Source organism: Pleurodeles waltl, chromosome 10 (genome assembly GCF_031143425.1).
Source record: "Pleurodeles waltl isolate 20211129_DDA chromosome 10, aPleWal1.hap1.20221129, whole genome shotgun sequence".
Taxonomy (NCBI): Eukaryota; Metazoa; Chordata; class Amphibia; order Caudata; family Salamandridae; genus Pleurodeles; species Pleurodeles waltl.
This window is the reverse complement of record NC_090449.1, coordinates 850,101,978-850,127,228: the sequence shown is the minus strand read 5'-3', so window position 1 is coordinate 850,127,228 and position 25,251 is coordinate 850,101,978. Positions and strand designations below refer to the sequence as shown.

The window sequence follows — 25,251 nt, the reverse complement described above, 5'->3', positions numbered from 1 at the left end:
CAATATGGAAACTTCCTAAACATAACCAACATCCTAGAAGAGCATGCAAGGGGAGCACAAGCAAATTTAGGAGGCTGGCCTGGCTTGTAGCGGGTACCAAAGTTACTTACACCTTGTGCCAGGTCTAGTTATCCCTTATTAGTAGAATAGAGGTGTTTCTAGCAGCTTAGGCTGATAGAAGGTAGCTATGGCAAAGCAGCTTAGGCTGAACTAGGTGACATGCAAAGCTCCTACTATACCACTTATATCATATGCACAATATCATAAGAAAACACAATACACAGAGTTACTAAAAATAAAGATACTTTATTTTTATGACAATATGCCACAAGTATCTCAGTGAGTACCCTCAGTAAGAAGGTAAGTAATATACACAAGTTATATGTACACAAACCCAAAACAGGCAAGTAAGAGTCAGAAAAGAAATGCAAACAGTGTAGCATTACAATAGGTTGCAATAGGTGAACATAGGTCTAGGGGCAACACAAACCATATACTCCAAAAGTGGAATGCGAATCACGAATGGACCCCAGAGCTATGGGAGCTTGTAGAGGGTCACTGGGACTGTAAGAAAACAGTCAGGGTGTCTAAGATACCCCAACCCAAGACCCTGAAAAGGAGGAGTAAAGTCACCTACTGCACCAAAAGAGCACAATAGTCGTGATAAGGGGATTCTGCAAGAACAACAAACACCATCAGTGCACTGAATACAGATTCCTGGACCTGAGGACCTGCAAAGCAAGGGGACCAAGTCCAATAGTTACGACTGTGTCCAGGGGGGGCAGGAGCCCAGGAAACCCCGGATGAAGGTGCAAGGAAGCTGCCTCCGGATGGAAGCAGCTTGGAATTCTGCAAGAACGAAGAGGACTAGGAACTTCTCCTTTGGATGGACGATGTCCCACATCGCGATGAAGGTTGCAGAAGTGTTCCCAGGCAGAAATACCACAAACAAGACTTGCTAGCTGCAAGGGTCGCAGTAGAAGTTTTAGGGTGCTGCAGAGGACCAGGAAGGACCAGGATGTCGCCCCTTGGAGGAGGAGACAGAGGGGGCGCTCAGCAACTCAGAGAGCCCTCACAGAAGCAGGCAGCACCCGCAGAAGTACCTGAACAGGCACTTGGAAGATTTGTGAACCGGAGTCCACACACAGTTACAAAAGAGGGTCCCACGACGTTGGAGGCCAACTCAGCGGGTTGAGCACTGCAGGATGGAGTGCTGGGTACCCAGGCTAGGCTGTGCACGAAGGAAATCCTGGAAGAGTGCACAGAAGCCGGAGCAGCTGCAAATCACGCAGTACACAGGTTTTCAGTCTAGAGTGGGGAGGAAAGGACTTACCTCCACCAAACTTGGACTGAAGGATCACTGGACTGTGGGAGTCACTTGGATAGAGTTCCTGTGTTCCAGGGACCACGCTCGTCAGGATGAGAGGGGACCCAGAGGACCGGTCATGCAGTCTTTTGGTACCTGCGTTAGCAGGGGGAAGATTCAGTTGACCCACAGGAGATTTCTTCTTGGCTTCTGGTGCCGGGTGAAGGCAGGCGACCCCCAGAGCATGCACCACCAGAAAACAGTCGAGAAAGCCGGCAGGATGAGGCGCTACAATGTTGCTGGTAGTCATCTTGCTACTTTGTTGCGGTTTTGCAGGCGTCCTGGAGCAGTCAGAGGTCGATCCTTGGTAGAAGTCAAAGAGGGAGATGCAGAGGAACTCTGGTGAGCTCTTGCATTCGTTAGCTGAAGAATTCCCCAAAGCAGAGACCCTAAGTAGGCAGAAAAGGAGGTTTGGCTACCAAGAAAGGAGGACTGGCTACCAAGAAAGGTAGGAGCCTATCAGAGGGGGTCTCTGATGTCTCCTGCTGGCACTCGCCACTCAGAGCAGTCCAGTGTGCCCCCAACACCTCTGTTTCCAAGATGGCAGAGGTCTGGGCCACACTGGAGGAGCTCTGGGCACATCCCCTGGGAGGTACTGGTCAGGGGAGTGGTAACTCCCCTTTCCTTTGTCCAGTTTCGCGCCAGAGCAGGGCTGGGGGATCCCTGAACTGGTGTAGACTGGCTTATGCAGAGATGGGCACCATCTGTGCCCATCAAAGCATTTCCAGAGGCTGGGGGAGGCTACTCCTCCCCAGCCCTTCACACCTATTTCCAAAGGGAAAGGGTGTAACACCCTCTCTCAGAGGAAATCCTTTGTTCTGCCTTCCTGGGCCAGGGCTGCCTGGACCCCAGGAGGGCAGAAACCTGTCTGAGGGGTTGGCAGCAGCTGCAGTGGAGACCCAGGAAAGGCAGTTTGGCAGTACCCGGGTTCTGTGCTAGAGACCTGTGGGATCATGGAATTGTCCCCCCAATACCAGAATGGTATTGGGGGGACAATTCCATGATGTTAGACATGTTACATGGCCATGTTCGGAGTTACCATTGTGACGCTATACATAGGTAGCGACCTATGTATAGTGCACGCGTGTAATGGTGTCCCCGCACTCACAAAGTCCGGGGAATTTGCCCTGAACGACAGGGTGATCACACACACTAAGTAACTTGGTGTCAACACCAGGACAGTGTGCGCTCTATTGGCGACTAGAATGCAAAAACCCAGCACTCTCAAAACAATATAATTTATGCATTGTGCTGATATGTTGTTGTTTAACCTTTTGCACTGCAGAGTTCAATCCTGAAGACTTATTTTTTATGTGCTAACAAATGCTGTTCATTTGCAATGTATTGCTGCAGGCTTTCAGAGTGTGTTAGGGTGTGGTCTCTTTCCAGGGCCTTCTAGACACTTTCCCTGCAACATGCCTGGGTGTGGTTGTGGGCTGGGCCAAGACTCTATAAAAAGGAGCCAGCCCAGCTCCAAGTGCTCACTATTCAGAGGTCCCGGTGCAGAGCAGCAGCTACTTCCTGAGCTCCTGTCCCGGTGGTCTATTTGATCTTCCAGACATCTGACTTTCATTCTTCATTTGGAGATCCTTGTTCTGGGCGGTAAGACGGTGGTTGGGCTGGCCTCCCGACGCCATTATCGAGAACTCTCATGTTTTTGGGCCTAATTCTTTTATGATTTTACAGAGTACTTTGCGCGTGTGAAATATGCGCTTGATTGTTTGTGACATTTGCAGGGTGACTTGCGAATCGGCAAGGCGCGCGATTCGTTTCATGATAATTTAATCTTGTTATTCATTGCACGCTACAATTTCTTGACATTTGCATGGTGGCTTAAGAATCGGCAAAAGACGCGTGATTCGTTTCATTGTACTTTGATCTTGTTATTCATTGTGAGCTGTTATTTCTTGGCATTTACATTGTGGTTTACGAATCAGCAAGACGGGCGATTCGTTTAATGATGTTTTGACTTTGATATTCATTGCGTACTACCATTTCTTGGCATTTTACATGGTGACACTCGAATCGGCAAGACGCACGATTCTCTCCTCGAGTTTAATTCATGTTGTTTATTGTATGCCACTATTCTAAGATATTTATCATGTAATATTCGAGTTGACAAGTTATGTGATTTATTTTCCTGAATCCATATTGTGTTATTCATGGTGCACAATCCTTTTATGGTGTTTACTACATATATAAATCTACAATATGCGCAATTTGTGTTGAAACATTTTAAGAGTACACAGAAGATCAGAGTTTCTAGATGCAATATTGTATGGTCCTAGTATGCATTCTCAAAAAAGGATTTATATGACTGGTTTAAAATTTAGTCAGAATGTTTTTCTGATTCTCATGTAAAGGAAAGTACTTGAATAAGAAAGTTTTAATTTAATCCATCTTGATTCCCTTACAGATATCCGGCCATCTTGAAACTTAGTCATTTTAAACTTAATTCTTAGATTGGTCATGTTTTCAGAATGACTATGCTTAGAATCATAGTCTAGTATTGATTTCAGGAGATATAATTTTCATATTTTGTGTTCTAACCTTTTTCTTACTACAGGTCTCCTTCCCAGCTGTTTCCCTTCCTAATCCCCTCTTCCCCTCTTCCCCTCTTGAACTCTCTTAGCCTCTGTGATTTATCTATCAGAGTCTTGGAGCTGTTCAGTGGTGGACGTGTTGGGAACGTGCGCAGACCCCGAGGATCTGGTGACTCTGACACTTGGCATCCAACCTTCACCAGGTGAAGGTTAGACATATAGGTGACTTATAAGTTACTTATGTGCAGTGGAAAATGGCTGTGAAATAACGTGGATGTTATTTCACGCCGGCTGCAGTGGCAGGCCTGTGTAAGAATTGTCTGAGCTCCCTATGGGTGGCAAAAGAAATGCTGCAGCCCATAGGGATCTCCTGGAACCCCAATACCCTGGGTACCTAAGTACCATATACAAGGGAAGTATATGGGTGTACCAGTGTGCCAATGAAAATTGGTAAATTTAGTCACTAGCCTGCAGTGACAAATTTGAAAGCAGAGAGAGCATAAACACTGAGGTTCTGGTTAGCAGAGCCTCAGTGATACAGTTAGGCACCACACAGGGAACACATACAGGGCACATACTATGAGCACTGGGGTCCTGTCTGGCAGGATCCCAGTGAATCAAGGGCTAAAACAACATACATACAGTGAAATATGGGGGTAACAGGCCAGGCAAGATGGTACTTTCCTACAAACATACACAAGGAAAAGCAGGTCACAGATAAAGGGAAAGCAGTGAAAACACAGGGAATGCAACAGTGCAATGCACACATGCCAACATACTCAATTCACACAGGAGACCCCCAATTTGTATATCCAAAACTGGCTTTAATATAACCTTTTCTTATATAAAATTGCCCCTCGCTTCAGTTCAAAGCAATGTGGAAAATAGATTCCCCCATACTACTTTTTAAAACTCTACCTCCTTCCTGTTTGTAACTGTTGGCACATATGACAATGCTGTACAATAAACATGAATATGTTAGGCATATTCCACTTAGGCCAATAACGTATAGGTGGAGAGAACATCTTCCCCGAGATTCTGTCAGGACCAGAGGCTCAGATTATGCTTTCTCTATCTTTACTACTCCAAAATAGCAGCCAATCAAAAAACAGTAAACATATTAATATACCACATTTTCCATTAGGCGCTGAACCATGCTGCATTATCTTCTACCAATAGAGATGAGTCCCAAACTACAAAATACTGAAACACCATCTTGACTGCCTTGTTCTTTGCTGCTCCGCAGTCAAGATAAGTGTTCCACTATTTTACTATTAATGATCATAATTGTATTTAAGCACATGTATTGTATTTTAGAACGCGTGCGATTTGCACTTCACCTGATCGTATAATTAGTCGTTACACATTGTAGGAGGCTGGCTCTCTATAGAGTGTACAAAAATGATGTCCACTGTGCAGAGTCTCCAAGCAAACCCATGTTGGTTCACAGAGGTAAAAACTAGACAACATAATGCTAAAATTTTTGTGGTAACTGGGTCTAGCAGTTAGGCCAACCTTGGTGAAGTGCTGAGCATTTGTTGTACTCACAGTATCAATAAATGTGGACAACACTCAAAAGAATAACTCATGACCAGTTCACAAAAATATTTCAGATTTTTATAAAAATGTTAAGACCAAGATCATTAAAATCGGGTAACTATTTTTATAAGTTATGATTTTTCAAAGTATAGCAAAAATAGACTTTTTGTGTGTAATTGCACACTATAGGAAACAATGGGAAAAAAACGTTGAAAACGCATATAAAATCAGGCACGGCTTTCACAAATGTCACCTTCTGGTTTTAGGTTGAGGTCATAGAGATGTCCTCTGGGCCAGCCGGAGAAGTTTGGGCGGTTCCCGGTTCAAGTTGGAGCAGCAGCTGAAGGTCTTGAAGCTGGTGCAGGACAGGTGAGGGGGACCACTTGGAAATGCACTGCACAGGCGGACTTAAAGGTGTGTCCAGTGGCTCCTGCTAGAGTGTAAGTTTGCAAGGGGTTGGGGACCCCTAGAGCACAGCTGGTTCTTTGATGCAAGGCGAGGGAGGTCAGGTGCTGAGCAGATAGGTCAGACAAGAGCTGTGTGCAAAGGGGCCTTTAGAACCAGAGGACAGGTTACTTGGATGGTGGTTTGCAGGTCAGCAGGGTTGTGCACAGTCCTTGGGGAGGAGGTGTAACACTTCTGCCCAGAAAGAGCTCTGGTTTCTGATCCCAGAGAGCAAGAGCCCTCACTCCAGGGATCCAGAATCTTGTCTGGTGGTGGCAGGCTGGTTGGGACTGGCCAGCAACCAAGCCAGGGCTAGTTAGCTTTGCATGGGTCACCTCTAAGGTGGCCCTTGGGTACATCTTGTAATAAATACAATACTGGTACCAGATTGGAGTTGTTGTTCTAAGTTGTTTGAAACCAAACAACCCAGAGTTTAGAGTGACCATCATGTAGCTCTGAAACTGGTCCAGACCACTATCCAGCACATACATTTAAAATTACTGCTCTGTACACTCATTATGTCCCATGTTTTGCAAGGACGCTGTAGGGGCATATTGCTAATGCACCTATGCCCACTCATGCAGTATGGTGCACCCTGTCTTAGGGCTGGAAGTCCTGCCAGAAAGTGGCTTACCTATATTGCATGCAGTGTGTAGTGGATAGGTCACACAGGCTGTGTGCTATGTCGAGTGTGCATTTTAGGGTTTCACTAGGACACTCAGCCTGCAATTGCATTGCTGGGTGCACCTGGATGCATGGTCCCTGAGGATGGCACAATCTGTGCTGCTGCCCTCAGAGGTAAACCCTTATTACCTTATGCTCTCAGTACCAAATAACCATTTACTAGGGACTTATAGTGGCAGCTAAAGGTATTGCCAATTCTGCCAATGCATCACAACAGTTTTGGGAAAGAGATTTGACCCTGGGAACCTGTTTAGCAGGGGCCCAGTGCACTTACAACTTTGAAACCTCATCATATACCAGGCAAAATGGGGAGGGCTAACCATTTCAAAAGAGGCACTTTCTCACACACGTGTGAAGCATTTCAAGGTTTTTACTTCGGCACACCACAGCTCCTCGTCCGTGCTTTGCCCTGTCCTCATGAGTGCGCGTTGTGCCTTCCCTTAACTTCCTACATCTGGTGCCCTCTCAACCACTGTTCACGCTGCGGTCTCACCCTATCAGCAGCCCCTGGGAGCGTGTGTGTGCACAAAGCTCGCAACGTGCACACATTGCAATTTGCCGAAACAGAGCGCAGAATGCTGGTGCACCCAGCCTGGGCTGTAACAACAGGGCAAGGACGGCAGGCAAGTTCTTTTGTTATTGGGGCATATTTATGAACATTTGTGAATAATTCCATTGGCATTTGAAATTTCTGCTACAATTAGAGATTCCTCCTGTGAAAGTAATAATTGTTTTTTAAACTCTTATAACTAACTACCTACCTGCCTCCAGCTAGCTCCCATGATACGCCCTCCACTTTCAGTGTGGGGCTGAAATAAATATACATACTAAATTTTGGTCAAGTTTTCCCTGCTTTACCTTTTCATCCACACTTGACCTTGCTTCCCACTTGGGACCATAATTGGGAAGTTCTTCTTCCTATTTGATAGCATGTCTGATTATAATCAATACGAACATGTCCTTGAGGCTTATGGCCCTAATTAAGAGGAGGACTACTTTTATGATGGTGGCTTTGTTGAGGTCATTGATTCCTTAGTCCAGCTTACTCTGGACAAAGTTCTTTCTTCCTATCCTCAACCTATTACTAAAAAACGTGCAAATTTTCATGCCCGTTCCTCTGCTCCTTCTCCCACCACTCCGGTTGTCCTTTCCCATCTTGGTGTTTTCACTGAAACTTCTTGACCTCTCTCCCTTAAGCTCAGTAAACAGTCAGAGGAGGTTTCAGGAATACTTACTTATAGCGCTAAGAAATGTGTGAAATCCCATTACTCCTCATCAAGTACAGACACAGATTCCTCTTCCTCTTCTCAATCCAAACATACTAAGCGTTCCAAGAAATGGAAACGCCCTTCCTCCCCTTTCCCTCAACCCCTTTAACTTTGAACCTGCAGACATTGTCCACTCCAGGTCTTCAGATTAGGTTCCTGCCCCAGATGTAGCATCATATATGCATGTGCATTTGCGGAAAGGTTTTGAGAAAGAAGTCCGGGCCAGACTCAGAACAGAATGTCCTCGCCCCGACCTTTCCCTCAAGACAGCTCCAACTCCGGACAGAGACTCTAACTGTTAACTTTCTTGAAAACAATTGCCAAATCCCTCTGCGCCTGTCGAGACAAAATTATGGACATGTCATGTCCACTTACAAAAATACTAGAATTAGCTTTTCACGCCCAGAAAAAGGGTACCCCCATTAACACAGAAATCCCATGATGAACCCAACGGTTAATTTGTCTGTTGGGCAACACAAACTGTGTCATAGCCTCTGAAAGGAGGAAATCAGTTCTGTTACGGATTGATCTACAATTGGTGGAATTTGCCAGCGCAGAACCTGGTACTTTAGCGGAAGGACAATTGTTTGGGGTTTGTCTTGTTAAAGACCTGAGCAAACTTGTGAACACATTTGCTTCTTTGGACAAAGCTCAATCGTCATTGAAGAAAGCACTGAACCACCTTTTTGCCATGGCCGGTCGCAGAAGACGTCCAACCGGCTGCTTCAATCAGCAAGGTCCTCAACGAAGATAAATCTACAGACGTAAGAGCTTTTGGCAAGATCCATCCCAGGTGGGCTTCTTCCCCTCGAGATCCAGAGGTTTCAGGGTAAGATTCCACAGAGGTGTCAACAGGGATAACTAACCCTTCTCCTTTCAATCTGAAGTTAATTGTTCTTCCTCTTTCCAATAGTCCTTTGGAGGGCAGACTTCGTCATTTTGCACACAATTGGGCACTACTCTCACCAGATTGTTGGGTTCTGTAGACAGTACAGGGTTACCACATAGAACTCTCTCACTTTCCTTCCCAACTTTCCCCCACTACTCGTCTCCTTTTTCCCAACTAGACATGAACTGCATAGACTCAGAAATTCAAGAGCTCTTGACGAAGCAAGCTATTGCTCTCACCTCCTGCCACCCAAAGGCTTTTTGCAGCAATGTATTCCTTGTACAGAAGAAAGGTGGGGGTAAGAGTTTAGTTCTCCATCTCAGAGAATTCAACCTGTGGGTTATCTATCGTCATTTCAAGATGGAAGGCATCCATCTTCTTCAAGATTTCCTGCAGAAGCAGGATTGGACGGTACTCCTAGATTTGAAACATGCATATCTGTCAGTTCCTTCTCAAACGTCGTTCCTTCAGTTTCAGTGGAGAAATAAATGATACGAGTATCTGTTTCTCCCATTCAGGCTGTCTTCAGCTCTCGACTGTTAGCTAACATAGCAAGGGTGTTTTGGCACTTCTGCCTCATTCAGAAGATCACAGTAATAGCGGAGTATCTTCCGGGCAAGGACAACAAGGTGGTGGATTGGAATTCCAGGTTTCTTGTGGATTACAGCAACTAGAAACTCCATCCACACATCTTCCAGAAAGTTAAGTTCTCGCTGGGCCAATGGCAAATACATCTTTTCGCATTCCACCTGAATTCGCAACTCAAGGTTTTTTTGCAGCTGGAGACCCGACGGCACTGAACACGAATGTGCTTCTACAGGATTATTCGAGTCAGATGAATTATGCATTCCCTCCTTTTTTCATGATTCCAAAGGTCACTGCACACGTCAGGTGGCAAACAGCATTAATAATTTTGATCACCCCGCTGTGGAAGACACAAGTAGGTTCCCTGTTCTTCTAGAGATGTCAAATGCTTTGCCTCTCCCTCTTCCAGTTTTTGCACAGTTGCTCCTAAATCCAGTGGGATCTCCGCATCCTCTTATGCTCCAGGGCTATCTGGCTCTCATGGCATGGAAAATATCAGGAGACATGGCCAAGTGCAGGTCCTTTGAGAGGCAGCTGCCTCATTTATACAACAAGCTTGGGCTTCTTCCACCCACAAACGATATTCTTCGGCATGGAAGAGATGGGTGGTTTGATGTCTTCAACGGTAGGTGGATCTATGAGATCAAAACTGAAAGATGTGCTAAATTTTCTGTCTGAATGTGCAGAATCTGGTTTCAGTTACAGATCATTAAATAACTTCAGATCAGCTCATTCAGCGGGTCACAACCTCATTGATGGTAAACAGGTTGGTATGCTTCCTCTGGTGTGTAAATTGCTTAAAGGCATTTGGGTGGCGAATCCTCAAAAACGTAGATATTCTCAGTTATGGGATGATAACAGTGTGTTATCTTTGTTTGAATCTTGGCCGGAATTCCAGACCTGTTCATTAAACAGATTTCAGCCAAATTGGCAATGCTTCTGTGTTTAGTTTTGTGTAGAAGGTGTTGGATCTCTCTTATATAAATCCAGGCATCACAATGTAAATAAACTCCATTTATTTAAAGATAAACATGAAGAAATGAAGGGAGTAAAAAACATCCTAACTATCCTGCTTCCACTCGTCCAGCTTCTCTTACTACATTCCAGAAACCATTTACATCATGTCATGGCTACCTAACTTGACAACCATGTACTACATACAGAGAAAGGTTATCACACACCTCCCTCACATATTACACAATAACATTGAAGATAACAACTATAATTACACATAAAAAAACTTTAAGCACCTAATATACAAAACCAACCCACTTATTTAATCACAAAGTCTTTTAAATAGAATGGTGTTTTGACACTTCTAGTAGAGCTCCTTTTGATGGCCATCTGCTCCTTGGAAACATCACCATCTTGTTTGAACGTTTGTTCACTATCACCATAAATCCTTCACAAACCACTACCTGATTTAAATTAAAAATCTGATGATCTTCAATTTTAATCGCATTAGTGAAAACCTTTATCACTCTCATAGACTTCGACCACTTGCTGCTCTCACTTCTCAGTCCAGGCTTTCTTATCTTGACCCAGTCACCTACACTAACTTCAGTCTTCTTGACTTCCTTTCTCCTGTCATAACGTTTTTTTTACTAGCTGTCATAATTTCTTTCTCTTTAAGATTCCAGCCCTCAGAAATTGTTCTCTTCCCTTTGTTACTCAAAAACATGTTCACCCAAGAAGGTTAAAAAATTGTATTAGGTAGTCTACCCCAAAACAGAGCAAATGGAGTTTCTTGTGTGACTGAATGAGGTGTGAATCTATATGCACTTATTCTACTTAACACTTTTTCCTTCCAAGATATTTAGTTACTCTTTGCCAAAGAAATTGCTTCTTTTAATACTTGATTAAATCTCTCTACCATTCCATTAGTTTCAAGATGATATAGAGAGCACATTTATTATGTTTAATACCACACCCCTCCAAAAATACCTCCATCTCTTTAGGCACTAGTTGCACACCATTATCTGTTAATAAAGTTTCAGGAATCCCCTCCCATGAAGTCAATTTCTCTAGGAATTTAATGACTACTTTAGTTTCCTTACCTCTGGTAAAACATACTTCTGGCCACCTGGAATAAACATCCAACACTACAATAACTTAGTCTGGGAGAATTATCACTGTAAATTGGTCCTACAATGTCTAGGGCTACATCTTGCCATGGACCAATAGGACGACTAACCACCATGGGCTGTACTCTAGGTTTCGAGGCTGCATCGCTTAAAGAACATTGCATGCACTCTCTTACCAATCTCTTTGTCGGAGTGTCCATTCCAGGCCACCAATATGAGGAACTTAATCTTTTTTGAGTCTTCCCAAGTGACATTTGTGTGCCTGTTCTAACAATTCTCCTCTTAGCTTAGGTTAGAGAAACCTAGTACCTTTGATTAACAACCCTTAATCTGTTGCTAGTTGGTTCTTAACCCACCAAATGTCTCTATACTCCAAACCACCCTGATCTTTGTTTTTCCACCCCAAATGCAACAGGTTCACAACTGTACTCAGGACCTTGTCTGCCTTAACTTCATCCAACCACCTCTGTTCTGAAATAATTTCAAAATTAATTTCACAGACACACTCACCCTCATCAGAATCCACATAATCCTCCTTAGAGCAACTGTTCACAGCCAGCATCAATCTGGATAAAGTATCTGCTGAACATTTTCTACACCAGGAATATATTTTACTTCAAAATCATATTCTTGGAAACTGACAACCCATCTAGTGATTCTACTAGAAACAGCATCAATACCTTCAGACTTGAAAACTTCACATAAAGATTTATGATCTGTCCTTACAAAAAACAGACTTCCCCGTAAACTTTTTTAAAGCTTTTTGATGGCCCAGTGTACTGCCAATGCTTCCCTTTCTGTGAAAACGTGTTTCTGTCCCTTCAAACTCCTCGAAATGAACATGATGGTGTTTTCAGCTTTACAACCTCCCTGCTGAAGGACTGCCCCCAGTCCTTTGAGACTAGCATCAGTGGTAGGAACTGAACACTGCATAGGATCAAAATCTTTAAGTTTAGGGGCAGGTGACAGCTTTTAGTTCCTTAAATTCTCTTTCACACTCTACACACCAAACAAACTCAAGGCCTTTCCTCAACAAGTGTCTCATGTTTAAACTAACTTCAGCTTTAAGTTTTTAATAAATTTGTTGTAATACTCTATCATTCCCAAGAATCTCATGAGCTCTTCATTATTTATAGAAGAAACCATGTTTTGGATTGTGTTCACTAATTCTGCTTTGGGCATAAACCTATCACCTGTTAGTGTGTGATCCATATAATCAATGGTTTTACTGCCAAATCTGCATTTCTCTATTTTGACAATGAGATAATATTCCTCCAGTTTACTGAGAACTTTTCTTACTCTATCAATGTGCTGAACTTCACCCCTTCCATAAACAAGTATGTCATCTTGATACAAACATACACCCTCTATCTCACTTAATAATTTCTCCATGGTGCGTTGGAAAACCAATGCCGCCAAGACTAAACCAAAAGGTAATCTGGTACATCTGAATGTTCCAAATGGCGAAATAAAAGCTGTGAGGTCTCTAGATGAGACTTCTAACTCATTCTGGTGATAAACAGAAGCAAGATCAATAGTGGTGAAGAGCTTTGCTCCAACTAACATTACCAACAGCTCTGAAATGTTTGACAACGAATACCTATCAATGACTACCCCTTTGTTAAGTTTCCTGAGATGTACACATAAGCTCACACTGCCATTAGACTTCCTGGCCACTATTACAGGAGTTAACCATTTTGTACCTTCCACCTTTTCAATAACACCCTGAGCCTTAAATCTTTCCAATTCAGTGCACATTTCTTGTTTTATTGCTATAGGAACATTGCACACTTTAATGCAGGAAGGTTGGGCATCAGGTGACATCCATATCTTATGTGTATAACCTCTCATACAACCTAACTCACTTATAAAAACACTTGGAAATTCCATTCTCAGTTTATCTTGAAGAGTTTTATCTAATTCCTCTTTGTCAATAGTATTAGTATCAGCTTTTTTTAACACAATAGGTGGAGAACTATTAGGGTCTAACATCACACCCAGATCCTTTTAATGTTAGCAGCTTATTATGCTGTCACCCTTCTTGGATATATATACTTTTCCAGTAGTGTAACGTTTTTCATACTCAATAAGCCCATAAAATATCCATGAAATTCAATAGGTTCGTCACCAAACGCACAAGGTCTGATGTCAGGTCTAAACAGTCTTACTTTCCCTTTTAATTTGTCTTCATAAACTTTGTTTGCCACAATAGTAATTTTCACACCAGAGTCAAACAGAACTTTAGTCTTCTTTTCTTCTACCTCAATATAATCTAGAGGACCCGCTTCCCTACTGTTTCCAACCTGCAAAATTATTTGACCACCTTCCAGCCCAGCATTTTCTTCACATTCATTGTCACTTAGACCCACCTCGTTCACAGTCTGTTTGATTTTCCTTAATCTGCAGGCTGTTGAGAAAGGACCTTTCTTTTGGCAATATGAACAGAACCCCTTTAATGCTGGACAATTCTTGACATTAGCAAAATGTCCTTCTCTAGCACATCTGAAACACTTCTTTGTTGTCCCTTTCTTTTTGTCTGTCTTAGTTGAAATCTTTTGATCAATTCTTTTTTTTCTTTTGCTGACCCAATTGTGCCTCTTGGCTGATATCTTTCTTCCCTTTATTAGTGGTGTTCTTCATTACCTCAACACATTTTAGAGAAAGTTCAATTCTCTTGGCCACATTTAAAACTTCCATTAATGTCGGGTCATTTCGTACTCAAAGCTCATCACAGAGTTTCTCAATATTTCAACCTAGCATAAATTGATCCTTTATTCTTTAAGGTTATCAAACTTACACGCAGATGCCAATCATCACAGATAAGTGACATAATTCTCTATTGACTCATCTTCATTTTGTACTCTTTTTTCCAAAGTAATATCTCTCAAGAATGGTGCTCACTTTTGGCAAATAGTGTAGGTCTAGATTTCCTATACACATTTCATACTCATTAAGATTAATTGCTTCACTATCTGGCACATTAGGAAGATGATCAAAAACCTCCTATCCTTCTGCCCCTTGACAGTGAAGTAAAAGTGCTGTTCTCCTTTCCGCACTCAATGGAGTACTACATACCATAGAATATCTTTCAAACACCTCTTTCCATTTTCCCCACTTTACAGGTGGCTCACCTGGATTTGCTACAAGAATTGAGGTGCTGTGACATTTTGCATCATGAAACTAAAAGAAAGCAAATCATAAATTGCATTAAAACTCAACAGAAAACTATGCTAATAGTATATTAATGGTACACTAACACATATTATGCTAATAAAAGTATAGGTATTTTTTTTTTTAAATAGGTTAAAAAAAAAAACTAAGTGAGGCGTGCCTGTCAACGCACAACATAAACAGGCAGATAAAGGTGAGCCTGTCACCAATTACATAAACAGGCAGATGAAGGTCTGCCTGTCACCTATTAAACATGAGAAGAAATTTCTCACAACGTTTTAATACATGTGCTTCAGACCAGTTCACATTCTAGAGTTCCAGCAATGACGATGGTTAATAGGCATCCAATGAGCGCCTCGCATGCCTGACGCCATGTAGAAATGCTACTCCTCGCCAACGTTAAAAGAAGAGGCAGACTCGAGTGCCTGGAGCCATGAAGAAATGCTCTCCTTAAACCACAGACACAACGAATGTTCCCATCAAAGCACAGATGCAACTAAATTTCCTGATCGAAGGCCTACAATAGCGCACCTTCACGCAGGAGAAGAAGCGGTGAGTCGCGAGACGGTGAGTTGTTAATCTAATCACGCACCTTCACGGGACGCGTGCGTCTTTAAACAGAAATGTACCGTTTAAAATGACAAAGAGTTTAAGAAATGAACGTATGCACCACCATCGTTTATTAAAGCAATAGAAATTCCAACTATGCAGTTTTCTTTGTGGTCTTCCTTATTAAAGAGATGTTAGGATGTTTCTGTAAAATTTCTCCTGTTCACCTGTAGTTTTCCCTCGTCACCAGTGTTGGATCCCTCTTTGTATATAAATCCAGGTATCACGATGTAAGTAAACTTCATTTATTTAAAAATAAACATGAAGAAATGAAGAGAGTAAAAAACATCCTAACCATCCTGCTTCAACCCGTCCAGCTTCCCTCACAAAATTCCAGAACCCACTGACAACATGTCATGGTTACCTAACTTGATAACCATGTCCTACATACAGAGAAAGGTTATCACAGAAGGGTGTAGGATGTCAGAGCCCTCGATCTAGTAGGTAGGTTATTTTCTCCTGATGGAGTTTCTTTTATTATTTCAAAAAGGACTAAGACCATGTCTCGGTCTATTGATTATCCTGTTTATCCACATAATGCTAAGCTGAGTGTAGTCAATGTTTCAAAGTTTATGAAGAATGTACCTTGTCTTGTAGGTCTGATCCCTTGGGGCCTCTTTTAATAGCAATTCAGAAACTATTAAAGCCGGATGTCTGCCGGGAACTTGGCTGGTGGTTTTGTTGGATCATGGCAGAGGCAGGCATTGATGTGTCTTTGTATACAGAACATTCTGCCGGGGAGGCAATGGCTTCCAAGACATTTCTGCTTGGTTCCAGGCTAGAAGACATTTCACATGCAGCTGATTGGTCAAATGATTCTGTATTTTAATTGTTTTATTACAAACCTATTGTACAAGCTTCTTCTATTGTGGTGGTTCAGCTTTGAACCAACATAACCCGAGCCTCCGGTCCTGCCTCAGAATAGAAAAGTTTCAGCATTCACAACAAGAAGTTTAGATTCTATTAGGTTCAATCAAGGACACAGAGGCGAGGATTATCCTGCCCTTTGGACAAAGAACTGTTATGCTAACATTGTTGATTTTGATATGCATATAACGTTGATTATTGTTGAGTATTACCCCCCTTATGTATGTTTGGGGTACTGATGCTAATATTAGGTGTTTGCCTCCTATCAGGTGCGGCTCAGAACAAAGGCCGAGTTGTGGAGTTCCAGTGTCTTCGGAAATACGTCTCTGGCTGGCGATTGAAGGTTTCTACCTCATGGACTTGATGATCATTTGGTTTACCTTTCATTGGTTCTGTTGTGTTGGACTGTTTCACGGCAAAGAAAGAGGAAGTTAAGATGGTGCTTCAATATTTTGTAGGATGGGACTCATCTCTATTGGTGGAATATTATGAGGCGTGGTTCAAAGCCTCATGGGAAATGCAGTTTATTAATATGTTTACTGCTTTTTGATTGGCTGCTGTTTTTGGGTAGCAAAGATAGAGAAAGCACAATCCTTCCATCCGTGTTCTTAATAGAATCTAAAATTCTTGTTGCAAGTAATAGAACATTTTCTAAATACCATCAATTGCAGCCGTTTGTGTTTTCAGAAAAGGAGAAACTAGCTAAGGTTTGCACTGTATGAATCTGTGTCTTGAACAAATGATGAGGATCATTAGACACGGTATACCAAGATAGTTTTGCAGATTTAGTTATCATTTGTAACTATATGTATATCCATTGATTTCCCGATGCTCATACATGACACCAAGTGCACAGAAAATGAAGCAAAAAATGTCTATCATATGTTAGCAGGATTACCCTCTTGGGTTTTTTACCGGACTGACCAGTATTTTTTCCTTTTATTACACATAGAGATAAACAAGGAAGGTTATAGCCCCCATACTGCCTCCCAAGATCAAAAACTGTGTACACAAAAAGTATGGGGGGAGCCAAAGAACAGACCCACAGGACCTGTTCAACCTGTGATAGAACCACTCTTTTCTGTGATCCAGTCAAAATAACACATGGTTGTGATAACCCTATATTCGGGACCCATCTCAGGGGTTCCTCCTTACGGAATAGGTGGTCTCACACACATTATAGTGTCATGCTTCATCATTTGGCCACCTATCCCCACAATGCCACCTGGGCGGACTCAACCTTGTGGTTAAATGAACCCCGAAGGAGTGCTGAATAATATTTTTCTGGATAATATGGGGATCCAGTTGTATGAATAAAATTACCGAGCAGATCACCTATTTTGCTTTTAATTTACCAGCAGGCACAATCATAAAAGGTGTGATCCACACTGGTGATCTGCTAGGTAATTTTATTCATAAAACTGGATCCCCATATTATCCAGAAAAGGGATATTGTCCTACCCAGGTGGGGATAGGTGGCCAAATGATAAAGCATGACACAATGGCCTTCATTACGACCTCGGCGGTCTTTTCGCAAGACCGCTGAGGTACCGCCGTGCTGAAGACCGCCAGTGGTGGCGGTCTTCCACGCTGCGTATTATGACCGCTGGCAGCCCTCTGTCCTTTTCCGTACAGAAAGCCGCCAGCAGCCATACTGGCGGTCGGCAGGAAAGTGGAGGCTGCTCAACCTCCACTGCCACGTCAACAGAACACCGCCCACAGAATCCCGTCCCATGATTCGGTGTGGCGGTGTTCTGGTGACGGTGTGCTGGTGGCGAAGCTGCCCCCATGGATCCCGTCCCCTCCCGGATGGCCAACGGACAAGGTAAGTTGATCGTCCGTTAGGGGAGGGAGGTGGGGGGATGATATGTGTTGTGTGCGTGCATGGGGGTATGCGTGTGAGTGTGTAGAGGGGGTGTGTGAGTGCGTGTTTGCGTGCGGGGGTGCTGTGTGTATAGGAAATGTGTGCGGGTCGGTCGGTGTGCATGTCTGTTTGTATGTGTGCGGGTATGTGTTGTCGTGATGTATGTGTGCGTGTAGGGGTGCATGTATGTGAATGTTGGGGTTGTGTGCGTGTAGGGGTGTGTATATGTGCATGTTGGGGTGAGGTTGGGGAGGGGGGTTGTGCCACCTTTGGGGGCTGGCAGTGGGGTGGGGGTGTGGGGGGAGGACTCGTGGGGGGTAGCGGGATGGGGAAGACCCCTATCAGTGCCAGGGAAGGAATTCCCTGGCACTGATAGTGCCTACCGCCATGGATCTCATGGCGGTTCCCAATCACCCGAAATCCATGCAGGGTCCTGATACCGTTGGCAGTCTAGTGACCGAAATCTCCAGCCCAGCGGTCATCACCGCCATGGCGGTCGGAATGGTAAAGTGGCGGACACCGCCGCGGTCATAATTCCATTTTTTTTTTTTCGCCGGCCTGTTTGCGGTCTTACCGCCGCTTTACCACCGACCGCCAGGGTCGTAATGAGGGCCTATGTGTGTGAGACCACCTATTCCGTAAGGAAGAACGCCTGAGATAGGTTCCCAATATACGGTTATCACAACCATGTGTCATTTTGACTGGATCACGGAAAAGAGTGGTTGTATCACAAGCTGAACTGGTCTTGTGGGTCTGTTCTTTGTCTCCCCCCATACTAATTGTGTACACAGTATTTTTATCAGCCTAGCCTATATTCTCAAGCCCAGACCAGTACAAATATTACAAACAGCAGTTAAATTCCTAAAGCAGCAAATAAAAAAAGTCAAAATGATTTGAGTGCTGTAACCATTCCAGAATGGTTATATGGCTACTAGAAGGAAAACTGTCCTGTAACAAATTATTTCTGACATTTTCCCACCAGTTACCTTTCATCCACTAGCTCTTGACTATTCTAAATAGCAAATCGTAAACAAACGGCCAGTATTTTTTTCTAAGAAAGGAGACAACCCTAACATGCAGCTCATCGGATCTCACGTGGCATGACGACCGAGGGTAAACGCGAGAAGGCAAAGGGTCTAATAAAAGTCAATGTACACACATTAAGATCACTGTTAAATTAAAGTTAGTACATAATGCGCAGTTACAGACGTAAAGCGAGTATTTACAACTAACTTTCTAATCTTCATTTGAAAGAGTCCGCTGTCTTTGCTCCGATGTGAACAACTTCAGACGGTTGATATATCGTTAGAAATTTAAACAGACTTTTGCAAGCAGTAAAAGTAAAAACAGAAATTCTCGTCACTCAAAAGGCTCCATTTAAATGAAAATAAGCGGTCACCATTTCAAAATGTCTGCTACGGTTAGGAAATAAATAAATACTTTTAGGCTAGTCCCTTTTCTATGCCTATGGTGAAAATGATCGGTATATCATACAACTTAGCGACTGTCTTCTTTTGTATACTTATTACCTTTCAGGGCGCAGTGCATACCCCCGATGCCGCTATACAGCTCAAGCACTCTCAGATGGTCCATTCTAATCTTTAAGTGCTGAACTGTCTAATTTAGGAAGCGCATGTGTGCAAGATGTGTCTTGTGAGGCGGCCATGTAAGGGTTAGGCAACACGTCATTGTGGCGATCCTAGTTCACGGACGGCTCTGGAGCTGATTGGAGGCGGGGGGAGCAACAGGAGGCGTCTGGCGTGGCGTTTGCCTGATTCTAATATGGTTGTGTAGATGACATTTGTCCATTTCTGTTTACTTCCTCACCTGTTTAAAGTACGAGTGTATGCATTGAGTCTGGATTTTACCCCATAGTCTTTGCATTCTGTTATGGCACAATGTAATGTCTTTAGTTTAGTTGCCTCTGCCCTACTTAAAATGCACCTTTCACATTAAAGCAATGGGGAAATTGCCTTTCTCTGGCCTTTTCTTCGTAATCTCCTCTTGCATCGTTTCCAAGGATGGTGGTATCCAGTGGTTTTGTCTCAGATCCCATTAATGTGAATGGAGAACAACACTTTATGCAGGGCGTAGAATATTTTCAGGTAGGGCTTAGTACTTCCCATGCAACAAAAATGCTGAGAATTTTAATCAAATTCTTTTCCACCTACCACCTCATGGTCCCCCCAGAATAGCAAAACAAAACATACGTTGGCAGAGCCAATAGGTATAATCATCTGGACATTTGGCTTTGCTGATGCTGTGCAGTATTGTCAGAAAGCGAAATTTTGGTTACAAAAGGCTCAATGATGCAGCTGCTGTTGCCCATTGCGTTATTCTGTAGGCACTCACCTATAGAATGATATGGGTTTCTTTATTTTACTGACTGATCTAAGATGACAAATGCTACTCACATCAGCTGATAAGAATATTTAAAACAAATATGTTAAATCGCCATGGAAGCATCAGAACACCTTGCAGCAAAGTGCAAAAAAAGCGCCCAGGAGGATTGGGATAGCCATGGAGGAGTAGGTGGGGAGAAGTAATGGGGAAGATGATGATAAAAGCTGGGACAGAGGCAAGCCCCGTTCTAGCGGGGGTTGGTCGGGTGGGCCAGGCCCACCCAAACATGACCCTTGCCCCCCCCCCACTGAAGACATCACGGTCAATAAAAAATGCATATACGTACTTCATATACATACTAAATAAAACATTCCTCCATGTCGGCGGCCGAATGTTGTCTTTTTACCTCCTATTACTCTTCATCACTGGAGGAAAGAAGTTAAAGAGCGACACCTTTCCTGACTTTTTCTGAACCCTGCAGCTGCTGTTTTGTTAGATCATGCTGTGAGGCAGAGATCCACATTAAAGTTCAAAGCAGGTGAGAGAATATTGAGGGAGTGTGTGGCCATTTGTTCTGGTTTTAAGAATCTGCGAAGACCCAGCTGTGATACATACTTTGTGTAAAATAGTTGGTGTTAGAAATTGGGTCTTTGGTTGGCAGTCAGGTTACCCCCTGTCCAAGCAAGGACCCTCACTCTAGTCAGGGTAAGTCACACACAATCCAAATTATCCTGTGCCCACCCTCTGGTAGCTGGGCACTGAGCAGTCAGGGCAATGTGTAAAGTATTTGTGTAATAAATCATACAATAACACCATATAGCACCACAAAAATACACCACACAGTGTTTAGAAAAATATATAATATTGATCTGGTAAGATGCAGGTCAAAACGATTAAAATGCAATAAGTATATGTTGAGATGTCACTGTAAAAGTGATATAAAGGGGGTTATTCTAACTTTGGAGGAGGTGTTAATCCGTCCCAAAAGTGACGGATTTACCACCAGCCGTATTACGAGTCCATTATATCCTATGGAACTCGTAATACGGCTGGTGGTATATCCGTCACTTTACTGTCACTTTTGGGACAGATTAACACTCCTCCAAAGTTAGAATAACCCCCAAAGTGTCTTAAGTCTTTTAAAAGCAATGAAAGCCTCTTTCAAGCACAAAGTATGCGGTTTGCGTGCAAAATCTCTGCAAAGAACCACAGAGGAGGAGATGCGTGGAAACAAAGGGGTGTTCGTCGATTTATCAGGCCGCACACGGCGATGCGTCATTTAGATTTCACGCAGGGACGGCTGTGCGTCGATTTCCGGCGCTCAGTCGTGGATCCTCTTCGGGTTGCGTGGATTTCCTGCGGTGGCAGGACGAAGTCACAGGAGCTGCGTCGATTTGGTGGGCGTTGCATCAAATTTTCTACCGCACGGCAGGCGCTGCGTCGATTCCTCTCTGGAAGTCGGTCTGCGTCGTTCCAGCTCGGCTGTGCTTTGATCCGGTGGGCAGTGCATCGAATTTCCAGTCTTTACCCTGGGGCTGCATCGATCTTCTCAATGCGAAGTCGGGCTGCGTCGTTCTGGTTCAGCGTGCGGTGAATTTTTCACCGCGGTGCAGGCTGTGCGTGGTTTCTGGCACACTGTGTGTCAAATTTCGCCGCACAAGGAGTCCTTCTTTTAGAGATGAAGTCTTTTTGGTCCTGAAACTTCAGGGAGCAGGAGGGAAGCTCTATCCAAGCCATTGGAGAGCACTTCTTCACCACAGCCAGAGAGCAGCAAGGCAGCAGGGAAACAGCAAGGCAGCAGTCCTTCACAGAAAGCAGACAGGTTAGTCCTTTGGGCAGCCAGGCAGTTCTTCTTAGCAGAATGCAGGTTCTGGTTCAAGTTTCTCCTCCAGTAAGTGTCTGAGTTGGTAGGGGCAGAGGCCCTGTTTAAATACCCAAATGTGCCTTTGAAGTGGGGGAGACTTCAAGGAGTGGCTTAGAAGTGCACCAGGTCCCCTTTCAGTTCAATCCTGTCTGCCAGGGTTCCAGTAGGGGGTGTGGCAGTCCTTTGTGTGAGGGCAGGCTACAGTCCTTTGACAGGCAAGTGTCAGGTCCTCCACCCTCCCAGCCCAGGAAGACCCATTCAAAATGCAGATGTATGCAAGTAAGGCTGAGTATCCTGTGTTTGGGGTGTGCCTGAGTGAATGCACAAGGGAGCTGTCAAATAAACCCAGACAGACATGTATGTAAGGCACAGAAGTATTTAAGTGCAGAGAAATGCTCACTTTCTAAATGTGGCATTTCTAAAATAGTAATATTAAATCCAACTTCAGCAGTCAGCAGAATTTTGTATCACCATTCTGGCCATACTAAATATGACCTGCCCACTCCTTTCAGATCATCAGCTGCCACTAAAACATTGTATGAGGGCAGGCTTAATGTTAGCCTATGAAGGGAGCAGACCTCACAGCAGTGTAAAAACGAATGTAGGAGTTTTACACTACCAAGACATGTAAACTACACAGGTACATGTCCTGCCTTTTGCCTAACCAGCACCCTGCCCTCTGGGTTACCTAGGGGATACCTTAGGGGTGACTTAAATGTAGAAAAAGGGGAGCTTTAGACTTGGCAAGTACTTTTAAATGCAAAGTCGAATTGGCAGTGAAACTGCACACACAGGCTTGAGATAAGGTTAAAGGGCTACTAAAGTGGGTGGCACAATCAGTGCTTCAGGCCCACTAGTAGCATTTAATCTACAGGCCCTGGGCACATATAGTGCACTCTACTAGGGACTGATAAGTATATTAAATAGCCCAATTGGGTATGATCCAATGTTACCATGTTTAAAGGGACTTTAGCACCGGTAAGCAGTGGTAAAGTGCGCAGAGTCTTAAAACCAGCAAAAACAGTATCTAAAAAGTGGAGGGAGGCAGGCAAAAAGGGGTGACCACCCTAAGGCTGTCAGGTCTAACAGTTGGTTTCATTATTAACGTGGACTTTCTGTTTTCCTTTCTTCATTTATCAGGTGGGTCATCAGGGAACTGTAGTGGTTCTCCCTATATTTACTATGTGAAGTCTGTAACAGGAACTACATGACCTTAAGTAATTTTGTACTGGGACTTTAAAATTCTTTCTTTAGCCGAATAACAAACCTTGTGATTGTTACAAAATTAAGGGAATAATGAAAATGGAGGTGGATGGTGGCTAGTAAGTGGCTGGGGCCCAAGGTCAGTTGTGGGATTAGGCACATGGGAGAACAATGGTAGGAAAGTGGATAATTAGGGCTGAAAGGGTGTGTGTTGCAGAGTCTGTGTTCAGATGGAAATAGTAATGGAGAAAATCCTTCCCAGAAGAACAGCACAGAAGGAGCCAGAACAGTGTTACTCACCTAGTACTCTCAAGTCAGGAATCTTTGCGACATTAAAAGGGGAAAATTACTTTTTAGGTTAACAATTATGAAGAGATTTGGAAAACAGTGAATCTTATAAGGCCTTGTAAAGCTGAGGAGAGACAAGGAGGGCCCAAGACAGGCCAAAGGAAAGCTTGGCTTGTTTTGGGCTTGAAGGACCAAGAGGAGCTTGAGCTGAGTCAGACATGTCTGGCTCAGGCCTTCAGTGGCCTACCCACATGCACTGAGCGTCTGCTGGAGGAACCCTGGCCCTTCAGAAGCAGGCATCTAGTAGCCCCAGACCCACATCTTTGTGGGGAATTGCCCAAAGAGATAAATGGCCAGTCCACTCCACTACCACATACAGAAGTTGAAAGCCAGCCTTTATCTCATCTAGTCAGAAATTCCTGAGTTTCAAAGCAGTCCAGCAAAAGGGCTGGCATTAGTGTGTAGCTGCTCTCTCCAGGCATCCATGTAGGTGCTGGCACAGTCCATGTCAAGGCAGTCAACCAGAAACTCAGGATAAAGAAGATCTTTACCTTCCTATCCGCCCCTCTCCTTCACTGGACTGTACTGCCTCAACTAGCGATCTTTGCTTGGCATTAGTGGTCTAATACTGATTCTATTTTTCTACTTGTCCTCTTTGAAAATATGTGTGAGGGTCAGGTAATTAGTTTTGTCCCAGCCCATTGGATTGGCATGGCACACAGAGGAGGTGCATTATGCCTAGAGGCAAGGGGGTGGCCAGGCAGTTAAACTACCCTTTAACTTTACATGCAATGTATATACATAAAATGTATCCTTTGTATCGTGGTGCAAACATGTTTGTGAAGTAGATATGATATATTCTGGGCTTGTAGGTTACCTTCTGAAACCACAAATTAGGCCTGCAGCGGCCCACCCAAATGCACCCTTGGCCCATCCAAATAACATTTTCTGTAGCCGGACCTGGTCAGAGGAGGAGGGGCAAATCATCTTATGATGTAAACAGCAACAAGGAGAGTGGTGGAGAGGCTGATAAGCGCGAGAGAACAACACGGAATGTGGAGTATTAGGGGAGGAAGACAGTCTTTGTCTTCTAGTTTCAGCAGGAAGGAAGGGGGGGGAGCTCCCAGTCAGGAGAACCCACAATAAAAAGCACACTAGAGAGAGAAGCTTCCCCACCAATCTACCTCTCATCCTGTTGACGTTAATATTTCTTTGGAAGAACGGAGTAGGAAAGGGCAAGTGCTGCCCCTATACTTCACAGCAGTGATGTAGTCTAAATTTAAGTAGTGTTCCCTCATGTCACAAAAAACATCAATATGTGACAGTGTATGCATTATCTTAACCAAAGTATTAATAGTTTGAACGTAGAAGTTGCACTGACATGTCTTTATTAATGTGTGTTCATTTACACTGTAGAGTTAGACATAGGTGGTATTTGAATTAAATCAAATGTTTGCTATGTTTAAATGATATCATGTTATAATTCAGGCCTTTGAGTAACACAATGTATTGAACCAATGTTTAATTTCTGATTATTAATGATTTAAATATGTGTGCAAAAATAGAGCAATGCAATTCTGTGTTATATCCTTTGAAATGCATTAACAGAGCCTTTCCCTCGTTTACAGTGAATGTAATTA

General features: G+C 43.5%; 1 protein-coding gene across 1 annotated transcript in view; it reads right to left on the bottom strand.

Annotated features, from left to right (window-relative positions):
• TRDMT1 (tRNA aspartic acid methyltransferase 1) overlaps window positions 1-19,617 on the bottom strand; it is a 152,285-nt gene extending 132,668 nt beyond the window's left edge. Inside the window, exon 1 of the mRNA XM_069211548.1 lies at window positions 19,443-19,617. Within this exon, the coding sequence (XP_069067649.1) occupies window positions 19,443-19,506 (64 nt within the window). The 5' untranslated portion in view covers window positions 19,507-19,617. The remainder of the gene's footprint in view (window positions 1-19,442) is intronic.
• Window positions 19,618-25,251: the final 5,634 nt, after the last annotated feature.